The 21,583-nt window shown below is 41.2% G+C and overlaps 1 protein-coding gene across 2 annotated transcripts in view; it reads right to left on the bottom strand.

The window, feature by feature from the left end:
* Nucleotides 1-646: 646 nt before the first annotated feature.
* cnksr1 (connector enhancer of kinase suppressor of Ras 1) overlaps nt 647-21,583 on the bottom strand; it is a 47,079-nt gene continuing 26,142 nt past the window's right edge. The window contains exons 5-21 of one of the 2 annotated variants that reach the window (XM_046855059.1): nt 19,880-19,921; nt 18,482-18,601; nt 14,432-14,491; nt 14,060-14,128; nt 13,756-13,884; nt 11,121-11,209; nt 10,553-10,671; nt 10,010-10,098; nt 9,852-9,885; nt 7,981-8,162; nt 6,960-7,033; nt 5,497-5,568; nt 3,921-3,994; nt 3,686-3,759; nt 2,641-2,743; nt 2,178-2,356; nt 647-1,862 (exon numbers count right to left, since the gene is read on the bottom strand). In XM_046855059.1, coding sequence (XP_046711015.1) covers nt 1,515-1,862; nt 2,178-2,356; nt 2,641-2,743; nt 3,686-3,759; nt 3,921-3,994; nt 5,497-5,568; nt 6,960-7,033; nt 7,981-8,162; nt 9,852-9,885; nt 10,010-10,098; nt 10,553-10,671; nt 11,121-11,209; nt 13,756-13,884; nt 14,060-14,128; nt 14,432-14,491; nt 18,482-18,601; nt 19,880-19,921 — 1,857 coding nt within the window. In that variant the 3' untranslated portion in view covers nt 647-1,514. Of the gene's footprint in view, nt 1,863-2,177; nt 2,357-2,640; nt 2,744-3,685; nt 3,760-3,920; nt 3,995-5,496; nt 5,569-6,959; nt 7,034-7,980; nt 8,163-9,851; nt 9,886-10,009; nt 10,099-10,552; nt 10,672-11,120; nt 11,210-13,755; nt 13,885-14,059; nt 14,129-14,431; nt 14,492-18,481; nt 18,602-18,766; nt 19,058-19,879; nt 19,922-21,583 lie in introns of those variants that run through there. The other variant, XM_046855060.1, reaches the window with a different exon arrangement.

The raw sequence follows: 21,583 nt of genomic DNA on the forward strand, positions 1-21,583 counted from the left end.
ATAATGAATTTTTTCGTGGTTTTCTTGGTTTTAAAAATAAATCAATAAAAATAAAAATGATTTGAGATGTTCTTCCTGGGGACGGAAAACGAATACACTAGATCGAGTGTTGGAGGTTCCCAAGTCAATTTATTTGTGTCGGTCAAAAATTTAACTATAATTTGTAGAAATATTAATCTAGAAATACTCAATATGGACAAAAGTATTGGCACCTGACTTTTCCAGCCGTGTGTTTTTTCACGAAACCGTTACCACAAACCTGGAGGCGCATTTTTATTTTTTTTATTCGCACTAAACCCAAACCTGCTTGACCGTAAAAATCTGCTTTCGGTGGTTTGGAGTGGAAGATCTCCTGCTATAGAGTCCTAAACTTTAATGAACATGATAAATGTGAGCGCTGACTTTACAAACACTCTCAATGAATCTTACAAAAATCTCCACAGAATTTTGTTCCCAGAAGACTGAAATTTATTCTAACAGAAAATGGGATGTTTACAAAAGCACATACCAACCTTATGGTCAGGTGTTTATGTAGTATATGTGAAAAATATGGTGATATTCAGCTTTTGTGATTTATATCTGATTTGAATCACAAAATAAGAAATTCAGAAAGGTTTCTAATAAGTAACGAGATGAACAGAATGGATCTTTGGTAAACGGTGGGCATTTTATTTACAATAAAACAAGACTTATTCAAATTTCTTTTAACATATACAACTTACAAAATATCACTCGATACTCCTATTGGATACATCGTTTTGTTCCGTGACGTAATGCGTTTCCGCGAATTCCTTTCCTCCGCCTCATTGCACATATAATCGACAAACGTGAAAAAAAAACATATAAAATATTGTAAATTTGCCGCTCGAAAATGTACTGCCTACAAAAATAAAGGCCCTGTAAAATATCCGCGCGGGCACTTTGTTCTATTTGTATTATTTTTTTTTTATATATATACAAATACAATTTCTTACAAGATTATTTACAATGAAACTTTTTCGGAACGATCATGAATTTCGACTCGTATGAGTTTGAGTTAGAAACTCGTATCTGGGATGTTGTTCTTCTCCTTCCTGAGTCCAGGTTCAGGTGCTTCACTTTGAGTCTTCAATGCGTTCTTTCCGTCAGAATTTGTTTCTGCGTCGGAGTTGGGATGTTAACTGTACTGCGAGGAAATAAATACTGATCACGCTGGACTTGGGCTGCTGATGTGAGCTCCATCTTGGGATAAAGATGCACAGGAACACTACTGTCCTATGGATCGAAAGATTGATAATTCCATAATTTTTCTGGAGTTTCGCTGAAAATATTGTGAGCGAAACCTTAGCCAGCTATTTCTCCTAGAAATAGCAATGGAATAGAATAGAAATAGGGAGTTAGCTTAAAAAAAAAATATATATATACAAATTCCGCCGAAAGTCGCAGAAACCGATCGTTTCTTATAAGAATCCGCTCGACAGAGCAGCACAAGTCCCGCCCCTTTCGGAAAAAGAGGCTATTCAAATTAACGAATCTCAGATGAAGAAGTAGCTTTCAGAGGAGCCGCTGTCTGCTCTTTCGCTACGCCCTGTGTCGCCCACCAGAGCCAAGCGTTCAGGCCCGAGGCCGGAGTCTCCGTCGCTAAGGAACTCGGCGTCCACCAGCTGCTCTCCGTCGCTCAGGCTGAGTCGACACGCCCCGTCGTCATCAGCGGTGGAACTTCTCACTTCGGGGTTCAACTGGTCACGGTTTTTCTCGACGGCGATTTTCTCAATTTCCTGGTAGAGGTCCTCGTTGAGTTGCTTCCACTGGCGGAATGTCTGCGGCGTCAGACCGGAATCTTCCAGAAGCTTATTGATGATCTGTAGCTCCGCCTCCTTCGCCTGTGCAGGGGACACGTTGAGCGAGACACATTTAAGTTAATGTTTGACAATGTTTAAAATCGTGTACCGATATCCAATCGGCACCTTTCGTTGGCTAAATCTGGTGGCGTATGTCTTTTATGAGGTCATAAGACACGTCAACCAATAAACAAGCAGATAAACTCCGCATAGGCTGCGCAACTACACAACTACGGAAGAATACTGTACAAAACTTCGTCTGGAATGGGATGTATGTATATGTATATCAGGTAATAGACTTTTGCGACGTGTGTGTGTGTGTGTGTGTGTGTGTGTGTGTGTGTATGTGTGTGTGACCTTGAGCGTGCTCTGAAGGGCGCGGAGCGTGTGGACCTTCTCGTTGATGACGGGATTTTTGTTCCGTCGGATGAACGACCTGCGCAGTTGGTCGTGAGTCATGGGCTGATTTTGGCCAATCAGAGACACTCCTCCTTCCTTTAGCTTGTTAAACAGCTCGCCCATCTCGTCCACCGTTCCTGAACGTGACGAGAATGACGAGAGGAACACGGAATGTCTACAGGTGGTCCCGAAGTGTCCGTACATACATTACAGTTTTAAAATGTCTTTTTTAATAGTCAGTTTATATTACGTATTTTTATTAGATCATTCGCATTACTGGAACTGGACAAACACATGTCTCACACACACACACACACACACACACACACACACACAGGACACTGTTGTGATTCATATTAACGAATACAGCACATAGAACAGAACTGTTCTGAGAATTCAACTGCTCAGTGCGGTCGTGTACCTGTAGCTTTTCTGCCCCCTCCTGGTATTGTGTTTACAGTACCGCCTCCTGGTGGTTTGATTTTCTTGCCCAGAGCTCGAGGGAGTGTGTTCGACTGCAGCTTCTATCACAAGAGACGGCAAAAAAACTAAATGTAAAGCTGCAACATTGGAAGTGGAAATTATCTTGCGTGTTTCTGTTTTATTTCTAACATCATCATCATCATCATCATCATCATCATCATCACATTTACAGCATTTTGCCTCCTTATCCAGAGCAAATTACAATTATCTCAATCATACAACTGAGCAGTTGAGGTTTAAGTGCCTTGGGCAAGTTCAACATCCTCCCCACTTAACTACCCCTCCCCACTTAACTACCCCTCCCAACTAAACTACCCCTCCCACTAAACTACCCCTCCTCACTGAACTACCCTCCCACTAAACTACCCCTCCTCACTGAACTACCCTCCCACTAAAATACCCCTTCCCCACTGGACTACCCTCCCACTAAAATACCCCTTCCCCACTGGACTACCCCTCCCACTAAACTACCCTCCTAACTGAACTACCCTCCCACTAAACTACCCTCCTAACTGAACTACCCCTCCCCACTAAACTACCCCTCCCACTGAACTACCCCTCCCCACTAAACTACCCCTCCCACTGAACTACCCCTCCTCACTGAGCTACACATTCACCACTGAACAACTATCCATTTCCAATGAACTACCCATTGCCAGTGAACTATCCCTAACCACACAAACTGCACCTTTCCACTAACCTACCCCTCTGTAATAAACTACCCCTTCCACTAAACTACATCTCCCCACTGAGTGACCTCTTTCCACTTAACTACCCCCTCCCCTGACCTAACATTTTCGACTGCGGTACCCATTCACCACTGAACAACTACAAATTCCCACTGAACTACCCCTGCCTTCTGAACTGCCCCTCCCCACTAAACTACCTCTTCCCACTGAACTACCTCTTCCCACTGAACTACCTCTTCCCACTGAACTACCCCTTCCCCATCATCATCATGCATGTGTCCTCTTTCTTCTCACCGGTGAGGTTTTTTTCTTTAGGAGGCGTGGCGAATGTGAGCCGTCCTCCTCGGACTCTGTCTCACTGTAGCACTCTGTCGAAACACGCACACACACACACACACACACACACACACACACACACACACACACGCACCATCTGCAATAAACCGACTAGTGTCTGATTGAAAGCATTACTTCCACACGAACACAACTGTCTGTTCTTTCTAACAGAAGGAGATCTGATGGCACGCACCGGTCTCAGTATCTGCTGGATTCTGCTGAAACTTCTTATATTTCTGGATGGCGATAATCAGACAGTTGATCCACCTGTTTCATCAAAATCAGAAAGAAAATACGTGAACTGTCTGGTGGATGTGATCCAAATCAGGTTATATACACAATACCCGTCCACATTAGAGTACCGAAATCTGGGAGAAATCCGGGAGACCCTCTTAGCAGGGGTCTGCATCTCATCGTGTCCGATATTTAAATCAGACACTTAGCAAAAAGGCATGTCGTTGTTGTTTACATGGCTTCGAGATGCACTTTTATTCCCTTCATTTTTGAACTTGATGCTATTTAATGTTATCGATCTGGAACTTGATATTTCAATAAATGAGACATTTTTTAATTTGAAGTATTTCATTACATGTGGGCCTTGAAAATCCCTCCCCCCCAAAAAAAGTGAACCTCTTGCTTACAGTAAACATTCTCGTATTTACTCAATACTTACAAAAGGATATCATTTGTGTTTAAGGAACAGTTATCCAAATCGAGTTAAGAGTTGTGTATCCGAGAGCTTGGAGGATCAGAGACGGCGGATTACAGTGTTTCTGTCTGCAGTACGTTTTCATCACTGTGTATGTAATAAGGTGCTGCTGCATTTACAAAGAGTACAAACGCCTGTGTGATGATCTTCACGTGTTTACGGGGATGATGTTTGTGTTGCTGGTTAGACAGAGCTAAAGCTGAGCAAACACAACATCACTCTAATCGTCGGTGTGACTGTATGCGAGTCTCACAACACCTCAACAAACCTTCCAACACACACTTGTATATGGAGATTTAAAGATCTCCGTCGGCTACAATTGGATCTGATCCCAAGTCAGTTTCGGTGAAGTTTTTTAAAATGTACACTTTTAATGTACAGTTTTATCAATAGGTGGTGCTTTGTCCCTGTGCCGAGAGCACAATCTTCTCCTTTAACACCTGATGAGGACATGGCAAGGATTCTGAGACTTTTCCTCCATACACACCACACAGATTTATACCCCTGTGAAACAGGAAGTCATGTCTAAACAATTTCCTGTTTCTAGTCACACAGAAACAGATATAGATAGGAAAATACTTTAAATATATTTTACTCCTATGAATTTGTAGCCAATTACTGTGGCACATATATATTTAGCAAAGATGGGTTTATTATTATTATTTGTGTTTTCGATAAACTGGCTTGCGTTTTAGAAATTGAAAAATGTTCGTGTCTTTCCTGTTTCCTCCACCAGATGTCGCCATTGTGTCCTTTTGTCCTTCATTAGTTTCCCATTGTTTTCAGCTGTATTCAATCACCTTGTGTCTATGTACAAGTCCCCCCTTTTGTTTGTGGTCTACCTCGAGCAGGCCTGTGTAAAAGTTCTTGTTTTTAAGGTTGTTTTTTGCTCCTCCTACATCTTTCATGTTTAACAGTATATAAAAGGACTACAGGCGAAATAAATTATCCAAATACTTCTGGCCAACATCTCTCGTTTTCCTAGATATCAATGTTTGTTTGACAGCAATCTCCAAGCTCTCAGATCATCACTGGACAAGAAGCTGAAAAAAAACCTCACTTGCTCATCTCGGTCACGTTCTCCGCGGCGAAGAAGAAGTTCTGGAAGCGTGGGTGAGACATTTGAAACACGCTGCAGAGACACAGGGGAGAAACATGGCCGTTCGAATGAGTATGTAGACTCCGGAGGTGCGTGTGCTCTCGTAAAATAAACATAATTACATCTGCAACATTAAAGTCAGATCCGTAGACCTCAATGAACAGATGAGTTGGACTTCTGAAGCAAACTGCAGACCGAAACGCAGAACATACAAACTGCAATTTATATGGAAAAAGGAAAATGTGTAAAATGCAACATTTATAATAGGAACCCTTTATATATGCATTGAAACTGGAGAAACATTGAATGAAAATATAATAAACAAAAGTCTATAGAATATATTGACTATTGCAAATCAATTTTTTCTGTAATTTGTGTGACAGTGTTTACACACATATGCAAATAAAATTAAATCTATTTTTACACAGGTTTGTGCTTTGTGTAGCTACATGTTGGTTGCTACGGTTTTCAGTAGTAGGGCCTTGTTATATGAGGCCTATGGAGAACTCCAAGGTCTATGGAGAACTCCGAACCTCAGAGCAAACCACATGGCTGCAAATCCCAACCCGCCTACACACACACTCTGTCGCTCTGCATCTAATAAAGAAGTATCCCAGTGTTTAAGATGCTCAACTTCTGTTCTCTTAAATCGTAGACCACTCTGTGCAGCTGAGGACGTTTCCACATCAACATCCTGAAGATCTAGGAAGCTTCTGAGCAACTCATAAGATGGATTTGGACTGTAATTAATATCAACAGTCTGCTACAAATGGGCTCAGGACCATGACCAGTTCTGCATTTAAGCACCTTTCACTGAACAGATCACCTCAACAATGATGGACGACGATGGGTTCGCTTTTGAGTCTGGTTCTTCTCAAGGTTTCTTCCTCGTGCCATCACGGTGAGTTTTTCCTTGCCACAGTCGCCGCTGGGTCGCTCATCAGGGACACACTTTTACATTCTTTTATAACTGCTTGAGCCGCTTTGAGACGATGTCCTTTGTTGAAAAATGAATTGATAAGAAGGTTGTGGGTTCACCCAGGCTCAGCTGATTAAGTTCAATGAGACTAAAGTCTAAATGGCGACTGTGGTACAGAAAACTCCCAGCGATTCGTCCTCTAAAGAAAAAACCTTGAGAGGAACCAAATATCAAAACCCATCCTCAACCGCACAAATGATGAAGACGAGTGTAAAACTGTTCATGTTGACTGAGACCCCAGACCACTGTACCAGAGTCCAAATTCATTCTCATGGTCCCTGAGCACAAACCTCCACAGCAACCCCATGAACCAACAGCCATCAATGCACTTCTACTGTAAAATATTTGTAAATATTTTCACGTTCCAAAACTGGTCTCGAGGTCACGGCATACAAAGGGACATGTGTTGACCAATTCCTTAATGACATACATACAAAGGACTTACTATTTTCTCTTGTGTTCTCCAGCACTCTCGATGCTGTAGCTGCCGATCTTCGCCAACCCGACCGCCTTCTCTTCCTGCAAACACACACCTGCTTTTAGTTCCGAGACACACAACATGCACAGCTTTGACTCTTAGTTGTAGGTCCAGGAATGTGTTTTAAGCGTAAGTAGATTTTTCTAGTATCAGCAACTTTTTACTTTTACTCATTACATTTTTGACACAAATATCTGGCTTTTCTACTTTGTAAATTTTTTAAAAACAGACTCGTTACTTTAGTTTTAATAGATTTTTCAATTAATCAACCGATTTCCTGTCATTAGTTTAATTTAGTGCGCGTTTCTGTTCGACCGTTTTTATTCAAAATGGAAATGTAAAATTTTTTTAAATTAAAACCTTGTTTTTTTTTTCCTCAATAAATCGAAACAAAAGTATTTTGTATACTACCTTTTTTTGTATATACTCATAATTATAACAAAATGCTGTGCTTTTGTAAAAAAAAAAAAGAAAACCGACAGGGGGCGCTCTCTGCCTTCTCAGTTAGTATCTCTCTTCACAAAAATAAAACTCAAAGAATCTCAGTGAATATTTGCCTCAAAGACATAATCAATATATAAATAGAAAGCTTTTGAAATAAAACAATTCACGTCGAATAAAAATAATCTCTGATTCTGTAATCCGCGTGAAAGTTACAAGAGGTAGAGTTTCTCCGGTATCACCTCATCAACCGTCCGTGTGAAAACAAAGCAAAGGTTTCGTTTGGTGTCCCGATGAATTACGTCATTTAAAACAACAATTACTTTAAATCGTTTACAAGAATATTTCGTCTTCATGCTTTATGATCAGTTTGGTTTGAGTAAAAACAGGTAATGGCTACTTTTTACCGAAGTTCATGTCAGAGCCCAAACGTCTCTACTTTAACTTGAGTAAAAATGTATAGTCAGTACTTTTACCTGAGTCTTTTAAAACAAGAGTATCTGCACTTTTACTGAAGTGAAGGATGTGTGTACTTTTGTGTGCTCACCTGCTGGCTGGTGTACCAGTAGATTGTCACCCCTTTAAGGACAAACCAGAAGCGTTGCCATTTCTGCGTCATGAACACACTCATCTCTTTCCTCTTCTTCCACAACCACCCGTCGCAGTCGGGCATGCCCAGCTCGCGACACGACACCCTCCTGCGACTCATCGCCGTCCGCGTCTGCGTGCCTGAAGGAGGTCAAAGGTCAGACTGGGGCCACACGGCATAGCCGTTAGTCACTTAAAAGCGATCTCATATCTATAATGCGTCACTGGTGTCCAGCTAGCTTCTGTCACAAACTAAACACAAACTAGGACCATACAAATGTGTGTATCTTGTATTAGAGCAGTTAAAATTTGGTGCTTTCAGTACAATTATCTCATAGTTACCACTGGATGTTCAACATGCACCTCATGGTAAAGAGTCTCTGAGGATTTAAGGATCAGAATTGTTGCTCTCCACAAAGACGCCTCGGCTATAAGAAGATCAGTAACACCCTGAAGTTACAGTGCAGTGTTCAGGGTCATCCAGAGGTTTTCCAAGACGGGTTTCCTCTCAGAACAGACCTCGCAAGGGTCCATCAAAGAAGTCGAGTCCTCCTGCTGTGCGTCAGGTGCAGAAACTGCTTCAAATCACAGACACGAGTGCTGCAGCGTTGCTTTAGAGGCGGCAGAAACGGAAGGTGTTGGTGCTCAGACCGTACGCCGAACACTGCAACAAGTCGGTTTTCACGGCCGTCGTCCCAGAAGGCACTGAAGCGTCTTCTGAAGCTGCAAACCCGCAAACAGTTTGCTGAAGACGACCTGTCCAAGAGCATGAATTACTGGAACCATGTCCTGTGGTCTGATGTGATTAAGATAAACTTGTTTGACTCAGATGGTGTCCAGCATGTGTGGCAACACCCTGGTGAGGAGCACCAAGAAAACTTGCCTACAGTCAAGCATGGTGGTGGCTGCATAAGTGCTGCTGGTACTGAGGAGCTGTGATACATTGAGGGAATGTACTGTGACATTCTGAAGCAGAACATGACGCCCTCCCTTCAAAAACTGGGCCGAGCGGCAGTTTTCTAAAATAATAATGACCCCAAACACACCACCAGGATGACAACTGCCATGCTAAGGAAGTTGAAGGTGATGGAGTGACCAAGTATGTCTCCAGACCTGAACCCTATTGGGCATGGGGCATCATCAAGCAGAAGGTGGAGCAGCGCCATGTGTCTAACATCCAGCAGCTCCATGATGTCATTATGGAGGAGTGGAAGACCCAGCAACAACCTGTGCAGCTCTGATGAATTCCATGTCAAGGAGGATTTTTTTGGCATTTTGTGAAATACTGAACTTTTATTTTTTAATTTTTTATTTTAAGAATAATGTATGGATCCCACAGGGAAATTGATATTTCTTCGCATATCCAAGCAATGTAGGAAGCTGAGGTCAGAGCACAAGGTCAGTCAAGTTACAGCGTCCCCGTGGCAGCTGGCGATAACGAGACTTGAACCCCCAACCTCCGTTTTATGGAATCTGGCAGACACCAATTATTTGAGTGACTTACAATTATCTCATCCATACAACTGAGCAGTTGAAGGTTAAGGGCCTTGCTAAAGGGCCCATGAGTGGCAGCTTGTTGGTGCTGGGATTTGAACTCATGACCTGCTGATCGGAAGTCCAACATCTTAACCCCTGAGGTACCACGCTACCACATTTACATTAACGCCCTTATCCAGAGCAACGTACGAACATCATATGCGACTTGAAACGTATTAAAAGTATTAGTACATTACAGCTAGAAACATGATCAAAATTGAACACAACACCCCCTAGTGTTCACTAGTATCACTACATTCTCTAGGCATATGTGATGTGAGAATGACATCATACCTTTGAAGGAGCTCTTGGTTGACTCTTTTTCCTCCTGCAGAGAGCGATAGAGAGCAAAATCAGCTCCAGGTGAGTGAACGTGAATGTGGAGCAAAAAATTAGCTTCCGCACACTGTGTGTGCGTGTGTGTGTGTGTGTGTGTGTGTTTGTGTACTCACCACACTGGCCCCCATGTCAGGCCAGGATCCGACTCTTGTCCTCGAGTCCAGACTGAGTAAAGATGTACTCCTGCGCTCTAATCCGGAACCTACCAGCAAGAGAAGAGTTAGAGTGCACTGTACACATCTTTCTCTCTCACACACACACACACACACACACACACACTTCCTGACGCGCTAGCTTGTTGCCGAGAGGCGTGTCGAAGCATGTGCTCTGCTGTTGCTAGGACGCGGATACATCAAAACAGAGTGCAGATGCTCCTGTTGCTCCACAACTCTGATACCCATCTCACACTGACCTTCTCCTCCTGACAGTTACCTCCTGCCTCAAGCAGAGGCCAAAGACATGGTGAGAAAAAGGCCTCTGTTTTAATGGAGATAGAAACTTATAGAAGGAGGAGAAAGAAAGAAGAAAGGATGGAAGGAAGGAATAAAGCATGACTGCGAACAATGAACATCATACATGATGTGAATAAAACAAGAGTTTTACAATGATGTGTGTGTGTGTGTGTGTGTGTGTGTGTGTGTGTGTGTGTGTTATACCTGTAATCAGGTGGTGTTTCTGTGCACTGTTGCTCTGATTCCCATCAAGGCCTTGATCTTTAATTTCCGGCTCTTTCTGTCCTGTCAGCTGCTGCCCTTCAGGCGACAACACAGCAGTCCTGTACGTGCACACACACACACACACACACACACGAGATACAGTTATAATACAAACCAATGCTTTAAAACATTCTGAACCTTCATTCTACCATCACACACACAAAAGATTTAATTCCCACTGTATTGGGCCTATTGAACCCCTGTGTATTGAATTTTCCATGCTGACTGCACCCCCAGGAACCTCCTCACCTCACCTCCATCAGTACCTTGTAACTGAATGAGCAGAAATCTCCACAAAATCCAGTGGAACATCTTCCCAGAAGAGTTACAGCAAATTGAGACTCAATGTGGAATGGCATGTTCAAAAAGAAGACCAACGTTATGGTCAGGTGTCCGCATACTTTTGAACAAAGTCCCATTGTTAATATAACAGCAAATGTGGAACCTGATGTTCCTCCTACGGTGAAGCTTCGGGGTGTGTCGGTAAAAAGGTGTGTGTGAAGCTCACCTGAAGGAGTACGAGCGCACGGACGCCGGCGCTCGACCGATCAAGGAGAGTCTCTTTGTCCCGTCCTCTTCTGGGTCGTCTTCTACCTTCTGCAGGCGAAAAACAAGAAGAGATTGATGTTATCTCCACCTGGAAGTGCAGCGTGTTACACAGAGACACCGGAAAGGCGTGTGTGTATGTGATCGCACCGGGACGTCGTGTTGCGGCTTTAAGCTTTGTGGATGCGTGTGAATTGCGTGTCTGAGCAGAATGTGTGTGTGTGTGTGTGTGTGTGTGTGTGTGTGTGTGTCAGTGTCAGTGGAACAGTCATGTGGCACTGCTGTGATCCCATAAGGCCCTCCAAACAACAAAGTCACCCCCCCACTACCCCAACTTCATTACATCATCCAAAACGGCACATTTACACTTTATATTAAACCGCAATCATGAGGTCCGACTCAGCGTCATCTGAACCGTGCGTGACTCTCACTCGGTGTGTGTTGAGTGAGATTGGGTGTGTGTGAGAGAGAGAGAGGAAAAGAGAGAGAGAGAGAGAGAGAGAGAGAGAGAGAGAGAGAGAGAGAGAGACGGCATCAAACGGGTCATAGAGAAGAAAATGGCTTTCTGAGCTCTGAACAGGAAATGAGTGTTGTCATACCAACCCCTCTCCTGAGACTGTCATCAGTAAATCATGACCCACACGAGGTTTACCATCATTACCAATACAGGATTCTCCAGCATCCCAATTACATAATTTTCCCAAATCCAAAATAAATGGTTCTCCCAAATCCTACATATAAGCTTCTCCCAAATACATTCTTCTTCTAAATAGAGGTTTCCGCATATACCAATTACATTGTTCTACCAAAATCTCACATAAATGGTTCCCAAAAACCTTAAATATATGGTTTTCCAACATCCTGAATACAAAATTCTCTCAAATCCCAAATGCTGTACATGGTTCTCCTAAAGCTCAAATACATAGTTCTTTAACATCCAAAATTCATGGTTCTCCCAAATCCTAAATATAAGCTTCTTCCAAATCCCAATACATGCTTCTTCTAAATAGAGGTTCCCTCAAATACCAATTACATTGTTCTCGGAGGTTGTTCCCCAAAATCTTGCAATACATGGCCCCGGTCATCCTCTCCTTAATACAGTGCAGTCGCCCTGTCCCATTGTCAGAAAAACACCTCCAAAGTATGATGCTACCACCCCCATGCTTTACAGTAGGGATGGTGTTCTTGGGATGGTACTCATCATTCTTCTTCCTCCAAACACGTTTAGTGGAATTATGACCCAAAAGTTCTATTTTGGTCTCATCTGACAACATGACTTTCTCCCATGACTTCTCTGGATCATCCAAATGGTCATTGGCAAACTTAAGACGTGCCTGGACATGTGCTGGTTTAAGCAGGGGAACCTTCCGTGCATGATTTCAAGCCATGACGTCTTAGTGTATTACCAACAGTAACCTTGGAAACGGTGGTCCCAGCTCTTTTCAGGTCATTGACCAGCTCTTCCCGTGTAGTTCTGGGCTGATTTCTCACCTTCCTTAGGATCATTGAGACCCCACGAGGTGAGATCTTGCATGGAGCCCCAGTCCGAGGGAGATTGACAGTCATGTTTAGCTTCTTCCATTTTCTAATGATTGCTCCAACAGTGGACCTTTTTTCACCAAGCTGCTTGGCAATTTCCCCGTAGCCCTTTCCAGCCTTGTGGAGGTGTACAATTTTGTCTCTAGTGTCTTTGGACAGCTCTTTGGTCTTGGCCATGTTAGTAGTTTGATTCTTACTGATTGTATGGGGTGGACAGGTGTCTTTATGCAGCTAACGACCTCAAACAGGTGCATCTAATTTAGGATAATAAATGTAGTGGAGGTGGACTTTTTAAAGGCAGACTAACAGGTCTTTGAGGGTCAGAATTCTAGCTGATAGACAGGTGTTCAAATACTTATTTGCAGCTGTATCATACAAATAAATAGTTTTAAAATCATACATTTTGATTTCTGGATTTTTTTTTTAGATTATGTCCCTCACAGTGGACATGCACCTACGATGACAATTTCAGACCCCTCCATGATTTCTAAGTGGGAGAACTTGCAAAATAGCAGGGTGTTCAAATACTTATTTTCCTAACTGTACATAATTCTCCAAAACCCTAAATACAGGATTCTCCAACAACCCAAATACATGGATCTATCAAATTCTAAGTACCTTGTTCTCCAACATCTCAAATACATGGTTTTCCAACATTCCAATTGCATGGTTCTTCCACATAAAAAAAACAAACAAAAGCACAGTTCTATTACTGGACACATGCCTTCAACAACCAACAGCCAGGGATTAAATATGCAAACATTTCTATTAACAATAAACAGAGTTTTGAAAAAATTGTGACGTCTAGACGTCTGGGTCAGAGCATCTCCAAAACTGCAGCTCTTGTGGGCTGTTTCTGGTCTGCAGTGGTCAGTATCTATCAAAAATTCTCCAAGGAAGAAACAGTGGTGAACCGAGGACTGCTGAAGAAGTAAGGCGGTCATAATGTTATGCCTGATATCTGTGTGTGTGTGTGTGTGTGTGTGTGTGTGTGTGTGTGTGTGTGTGTGTGTAGGTACAGTATATACATAAGAGTCTGAGGAGAGTCTGTGACTCACCACGATTGGCTTGTCTCTGTCTCTGTCTCTGTCTTTGACAGACAGTGTAGGGAGGCGTCTCAGCAGCAGTGACACACCATTTGGGTTCTCCTGCAGCTTCGCCACCAGGTTCTTCCTGCTCCAGCCCACCTGAAACACAACGCGAGACACTTTCTCAACGTGCTCTCGAACGTGTTTCTTAGAACATGCAGCACGAGTCGGCCACGATGTGGTAACTGCATCTTTAACAAGATTTATGGAACTGAGGGTTGATCATGAAGTAATCAGTGTAATGAGAGTTATCCAGGAAGCAGCTTTTACTCACCACAATCTGATCGTTCACCTTTATGACCTCATCACCTGCAAAGATCTTCACAGAGGAATCTGCTGGAAACTGTGTTGAGTCAAGAAGAGAAAAAGCACAGAAAAGCAGTGGGGGTTATCTGGAAATGTTTCATTGCTCTGTTTCTCTTACTCCCTCTGTCCATCTCTTACTCCCTCACTCTGCCACTCCCTCCCTCCCTCTGACTCTCACTCCCTCCATCTGTCTCTCACACCTCTCTCTCTCTTTCTCTCTCTCTCTCATTCTCTCCCTTCACCTCTCAGTCCCTTCCTCTCTATCAACTAAAACCATCGGTCACTTCCTCGCTCCGCATTTCACTCCCTCAATACAAATCTGGACTAATGATGGACTAACCTCAGCAGCTGTTCCAGAGACGTAGTGTTGGCTTGAGGATGTGGAGGTGATCTCAATCCCCTACAAACAGAAGAACAGAAGATATTTATATAATGTATATACAGTATAATTCAGAGTGAAATGTCTGTAATGTTTGTTTTGTCAAAACTCAAACAAAAACGAGTAGTTTGTTCAATACAGGTTTCTGTTTATATATTTCTGGCACTGAAATTAGCTCCGCCTCCGGGGAAGAGTTTCTCAAATCCGCGTTTTTCCTTAAACGACAAGGACATGAATTTGTATCTGACAGTTGTTGTTTAGTTGCTTTCACACAGCTGGAACAGGAACAGATGAGGTAAAAGTATCCAGACTTTATGGGAAAGCAGAGGCGTGGTTAAGCATCAGTTTGTGATTGAAGGGGCGGAGTCTATTAGCATTAGCACCAAGTTGGAGGCACACAATTGTACTTTGGATGCGGGAGCATGACATTTTCCCTTCACTTCAACTAGGAGAAACACCCTCCAAAATGTAGTTGAACATCTTCCTAGGAGAGTGGAGGTTATTTGTATCAGCATATGGGGACCGAATGCGGGGTTTAAAAAATAAAGCACATACGGATCTTATAGTCAAACTTTTGTCCACATATTGTATTTAAATCCAGAGCCAAGTGTTTGTGTGTTGTGTGTAAACCCTCTAAATACTCCACACACTCCAGCTGGAGGTATAGATCTTCCATGGCCTGAACACATAATCCAGATTTATCATTTATGCATCAATAAATGTTTCCATTGTGATTGTGTTCATTTACATCTAAAGTCAGACGTGTAGAGGAATGAATGGAAGCAGACAGATGGAGAAATCCCAATCTATACTGGATTTTTTTCCTACTGTATCTCCTCTACTTTCACAGGACAATGCACACATTTTTCAACCCCATTTGTAGATCATGTGACCTCACATAGGATTATAAACCCAAGTCTTGACTGAATCGAAAAACCAACCAGGTTCATTAAAGTTCATCCAGGTTCATCCAGTATGCAGTGGTGGACAGTAAGGAAGGAAATGTCATCCGTTACTGTACTTAAGTAGTTTTCTGTACTGAAGTATTTCTATTTTGGGGAGACTTTAACTTCATTACATTTCAAAGTCAAATATTTTTTTACTCGACTACATTTTGCGAAAACAAGTCAAGTCAAGTCAAGTTTATTTCTATAGCGCTTTTCACAACAGACATTGTCTCAAAGCAGCTTTACAGAAATCAACATCAAGGTGAATAGTGTTTATTTATCCCTGATGAGCAGCCGTGGCGACTGTGGCAAGGAAAAACTCCCTTAGATGTTAAAACAGGAGGATAAACATCGGTCAAACACGCAGCGAGTCATTTTAACTCGTTTTGATTGGCGCTTGGTGCATCTACTGATCACCAGCATACAGTTCAGCATCAGTTCAACATCAAGCAGAACAATTACAGAGAAATAAATGATGAAGAAACTCCAGACTCGAACTCGTCACAACACACGTGACCTGATTTATGCGATTTTATTTTTAAATAAGAAGGTTTTGTGTTCATGATCGTTGTAATAAAAATCAGTGTTTAAGTCGGTAATATCATTCTATTAATAGATCAGTGTGCTGAGAGTCACATTCGAGTCTTTTGACGTAAAAGTTGAATAACGGAAAGTCTTGTGACAAAAAGGATAATCGGAACATTAAAGCCATAATAAATAGTACTTTGGATACTAAAGTCGTAGTGGAGTCATATTTGAGCGAGTGTTTCTCTACTTTTAATCAACTACATGGTTTGTACATGTACTGCTCTAAAAACAGAAACACACAAACCACTCCTTTAATTTGGCACAAATGAATAATGTGGTCGCTGCAGTGCAGATCAGACTTTCTTTATTCAGTTTCGCTACGCCGGGATGAATCTCTGAGCGGCTCTCAGTTCTGCAGCGACAGGGTCGTTTAAATGCCACTCCACCTACGAAACATAGCAGTCGCTTCTTTTCTGTTCTGTATTTTTATTTCAATGTAAAAAGAAATAAAAACAGAACGGGTGTAGTAGGAGTAGGAGTTCCTGATTGAGGATCTTGGTTTAGTCGGTACTTTTAATACCGTAATCATGAACTGGCCAGAACTTCCTTCTTTCCTACTGTGAAATCGCGTATTTTTTTCGAGCGAATCGGAAACCACAAAAGTGAAGTTTCCTGGAGTCCGTCATGTCGATTTCCAGTCCTGTATTCAGACTTTATATTGACAAAAGTGTGTGAACACCTGAACTGGTTTACATTTAGTCCTTATTGACTGCTATAACAAACTCCACTCTTCTGTAGGGTGTGAAGGTGTTCAGTAGGGTTGAGGTCAGAGCGCTAAAGCAGGAGATCAAGGTCAAGCTTGGCTCAGGAACATCAGCTCTAATTATTCAATACAATTCAATCAATTCGAATTTATTTCTAGCGAATGAACGTTGTCTCAAAGCAGCTTTACAGAATGTAAGAATTCTAGAATAAAATTCACTTCTATTTAAATCGAACCTGATGAGCAGCCTGGGCGGAGGCAAAAACTCCCTTAGATGGTATGAGGAAGAAACTTTGAGAGGAACCAGACTCAAAAGGGGAAACCCATCCTCATCTGGGTGACACCAAGAGTGTGATTATAAACCATTAAAATGTTACAAACACTAGAGAGTAAGAAATATCATGAGTGTGTGGTTATGAGTAATGTAAGAAATATCCTTTCTACAGTTTTCTACAGTCAGTTGGAGTTGTGGAACCAGGTGACCTTGAGGAACTCATCAATGAGCTCACATTCGAAGATCATTATAGATTCAACACCAACACCAACTCCTCCATGCCAACGCCTTTAAATGTTCAGGGATAGAAAATGAGAACCAGCATATGTGGAAAATTAGTTTGAGCATTGATTAAGATGTTTATCCTCAAAGTCCAATGTCTGAAATCTTCATGAAGTGGGATCCAACTGGGGCTGATACGTCTTTAGATGCCCCCTGGGATCCACGCAGGGTCGGCGCTTTCTCTTCGAAGGTCTTTACGAGGTGGAACACAACCTCATAAATAATGATCTATTGATTTAATGATCTATTTATGAATAGAATAATGTTTTTTTTTATGAAATATAAAATTATATAAAATAATAGATCATTAAAATATTTCATTAAATAATAACTTACAAATAAGTTTTTATTTAAAAATGAAAAAAAAAAGATATTTTTAAATAACGATATTATTGTTAATGCTGTTGATAATAATATAAATATTAAAATAGCATCCATTAATATATACATGTAGCTTAGAAATAATAAAATTAATTAATTCTGTATTAATAACAGTTATTAATATTATAATTATACATATAAATAATGATTATTAATAATAATTAGCTTTTTTTTTGTTTGTTCTTTGTTGCTGTCTGGTTGAGGAGGTTCCTGGGTTGCAGTCAGTGTTCACAATCATCCCAAAGATGTTCAACAGCCTCTATAGCAGAAGATCTCACTATTACTGACCCATGTCAAGCAGATCTTCAAGGGGCTTTGGCTTTGTGCACATGCTGGAACAGGTTTGGGTTCAATTGGAAGGGAAACTTTCCTGCTAAAGCCTCCAAAGACAAAGTACAATTGTATGCCTCCAAATTTTTGTGGTGTAACTGGAACAATCAGGTGTCCAAAAACTTTTGCTCACATCATGTAGTTCTAGACTAATGTTTCCTAGTAATAAAAGTCTGATAGACGTAAATAAAATCCGACTCGCAATACTGATGTATTCATTTTTTCGGGCCCTGAAATTTGCTCCACCCACAGGAAGAGCGTCTCAAATCTGCCTTTTTCCTTGAAAGGCAAAGAAACGAATGCGGTGTGAAAACGAGTTCTTTTCAGAGATGATGAGATTAGATGAGGTAAAGATTTCAAACTTTTTGAGCAAACTGATGAATAAAGTGATTGATCAATTTTACTATTGAGTGTTCTGTAGAAGGGATTAAATTCAGAGAGAGAGAGAGAGAGAGAAAGAGAGAGAGAGAGGGAGGAAAAAAAGGAGGGAGAGACGGATTTAGTACCAGTTGTTCTCCGGGCTGGACCGGCACCAGATCAACACTCTGCAGCTGAAAAGAGTGAGTCAGGGCATCCTCAGGAGCAGAACTCAGAATGTCATCACATATCGCCACCAACTGACGACTCTGAGAGAGAGAGAGAGAGAGAGAGAGAGAGAGAGAGAGAGAGAGAGAGAGAGAGAGATTTTATTGTCTCCATTTTTTCTTTTGTTGATGCTTTTTACTGATATGTACACAGTTCTGCAAAAAAACTCTAGAACTGAAAATGAAACGAGAGAAAGACAAACAGACCTGAACATTAACAGTGGAGAGAACGAAAGAGAGATATGAAAGAGATAAAGAGAAGGATACAGAATCAGTAAAACAGACAAAGAAAAATGGAGGAGAACAAACAACAAGGTACTCAGAGAGAGAGAAGAATAGAGAGACACAAAGAAAGAAAGGCAGAGGGAGTAAGGCAGAGGAAAAGACAGAGAAAAGAAAGAGACAAAACGGAGAGACAGAAAGACAGACAGGACAATCAAGCGAGACACCAGGAGAAGTAGAGAGAAAAGAATAAAGAGACATGCAGGAAGAAAGACAGCAAAAGAGAGAGAGACACAGAGACAGAAAGAGGAGACGAAGGCAAGTGAGAAGGAAAGACAGTCACAGAGAAAGACAATAAGAAAAGAAAAGGAAAGAAAGAAAGAAAGAAAGAAAGAAAGAAAGAAAGAAAGAAAGAAAGAAAGAAAGAAAGAAAATGAAGGCAAGCAAGAATGAAAGATAGTGAAAGAGAGAGGAGAGACAGCAGAAACTGAATAGAAAGAAAAAGATAAAAAATAAATAAAGAAAAAGAACAGAAAGAGACAGACAGACAGACAGAAAAAGAAGAAAGAAAGAAAGAAAGAAAGAAGAAGAAAGAAAGAAAGAAAGAAAGAAAGAAAGAAAGAAAGAAAATTAAGGCAAGCAAGAATGAAAGATAGTGAAAGAGAGAGAGAGACAGCAGAAACTGAATAGAAAGAAAAAGATAAAAAATAAATAAAGAAAAAGAACAGAAAGAGACAGACAGACAGAAAAAAGAAAGAAAGAAAGAAAGAAAGAAAGAAAGAAAGAAGGAAAGAAAGAAAGAAAGAAAGGAAAACCAAAACGCAAAAAAAGACAAAGAAGAAAGGAAAACAGAAAAAAGGAAGGCAAGTTAGAATGAAATACAGAGACAGAGACAGAAAGAAATAGAGTAAACTGGAAAGAAAGAAAGAGAGACAGAGAGACAGAGAGATAGAGAAACAAAAGTCACAGATAGTGAGACAGAGAGAAGTATGCTGAAAAAGGAGAAAGAAGAAGAGGTGGAAAAAGAAGACAAAAAAAAAAGAAGAAAAAGGAAAAGAAGCCAAGGAGGAAGAAGAGGAAGAAGAGGAAGAGTCTCACCACTGATATGAGGTCCTTCTCTTTCTCCAACAGCGTGGTGTCCTGTAAACAGGGGACAGAAAAGCAGGTGTGATTGGATCCCCAACACACACCCACACACACACACACACACACACACACACACACACACACACACACGTACTGTTATTTTGGTGGCTGGGAGAGATTCTAGGAAGTCATAGCTGCCTGGATTCAAAGAAAACAAGTAACGCCTCAGTAATCCTTACCCTATATAGCTAAATCTAGCTAATCATTAATGTCTCTCTCACACACACACACACACACACACACACACACACACACACACACACACATACTCACAGCTGCTTAGTAATCAAGCTTATTCCTGACTCTTATCCCCCTTCTCACAGACTTAACTGCTATAGTGACTGTTACACAACGTTATTATGGAAAACACCCCCTCCTCACAGACACACACACACACACACACACACACACACACAGAATAAATCTCAGTAAATCTGTTTATGGTCAATCAAAGCACTACTTATATTCACAACAACAAGTGAGTGTGTGTGTGTGTGTGTGTGTGTGTGTGTATATATATTAGGGCTGTCAATCAATTAAAATATCAAGTTGAGTTTACTCGCGATTAATCGCACATTTATATCTGTTTTAAATGTACCTTAAATGAATACTTTCCTAGTTTTTATTACTCTAATCAACACGAACATGGACAAATATTGATGCTTTATGCAAATGTATGTTTATTATTAGTGAACCCAGACTCAACATAGAGCATAAAGACAAAATATTCTTGTACATGTTTTAATTATGGTGTATTAAATGACGTAAATCATCAAGACACCGAACCAAACTTTCTGAGTAAAGTAAGGACATCATGAGGAAATGTGTGTTGCGTTGAAGACTTTAATTTGGCCTCTTTTATATTTATTTATATCTCATTTACTTGGAAATGAAATCGCCGGCGTAAAAACAGAAGTAAATAAAGAAAGCTTCGCTCTGCGAACTTGAATACCGTGCCCTGAAGTGGCCGATCCTCCAGCGAGTGGGACGGACCCCAGAGCAGCACGGACAACGTTTCCTCCTTCCCCTCGGAAGCGGGGGCCAATCCCTTTAAAACAGGTCGCTCGTCATCAGGCACCTCCCCATCCCTCTTCCGCTTCTGTCACCTCAAAGCAATGCTGCTTTGATGGACCCTTGCAAGTCCTGTTTCGAGTGATACTGATCTTATAGTCAAGGCGTCTTTATAGAGACCAACAATTCTCAAACCCTGAGTCTTTACCATGAGGTTCCATGTTGAACATCCAGTGGTCAGTAAGAGAGAATTATCCTTAAAGCAGGTTTTAACTGCTTTAATACAAAATACACAAATTTGATGATCCTGTCAATTTACGTGGCTTTGCATACGAGCTGCTCTAAAATATATCCAAGTTCCATTTCTATAATATTGTCCCTTGAGAATATACTAAAATGGTTGCTGAAATGTGAGGGGTGCACTCACTTTTGTGAGATATGTATATACCATAATTTCCGGACTATTAAGCACACCCCAAATATAAGCCGCACCCACTGAATTTTACAAAGATTTTTATTTTGAACATAAATACGCCACACCTGTCTATAAGCCGCTGAAACTAATGAACTTTACACAGGCTTTAATGAAAGACAGTGTCTGTTACACGGCTTGTATCTAAACAGTAGCTACCAAGAAAGTAATTG

This window comes from Silurus meridionalis, chromosome 8, assembly GCF_014805685.1.
Source record: "Silurus meridionalis isolate SWU-2019-XX chromosome 8, ASM1480568v1, whole genome shotgun sequence".
Taxonomy (NCBI): domain Eukaryota; kingdom Metazoa; phylum Chordata; class Actinopteri; order Siluriformes; family Siluridae; genus Silurus; species Silurus meridionalis.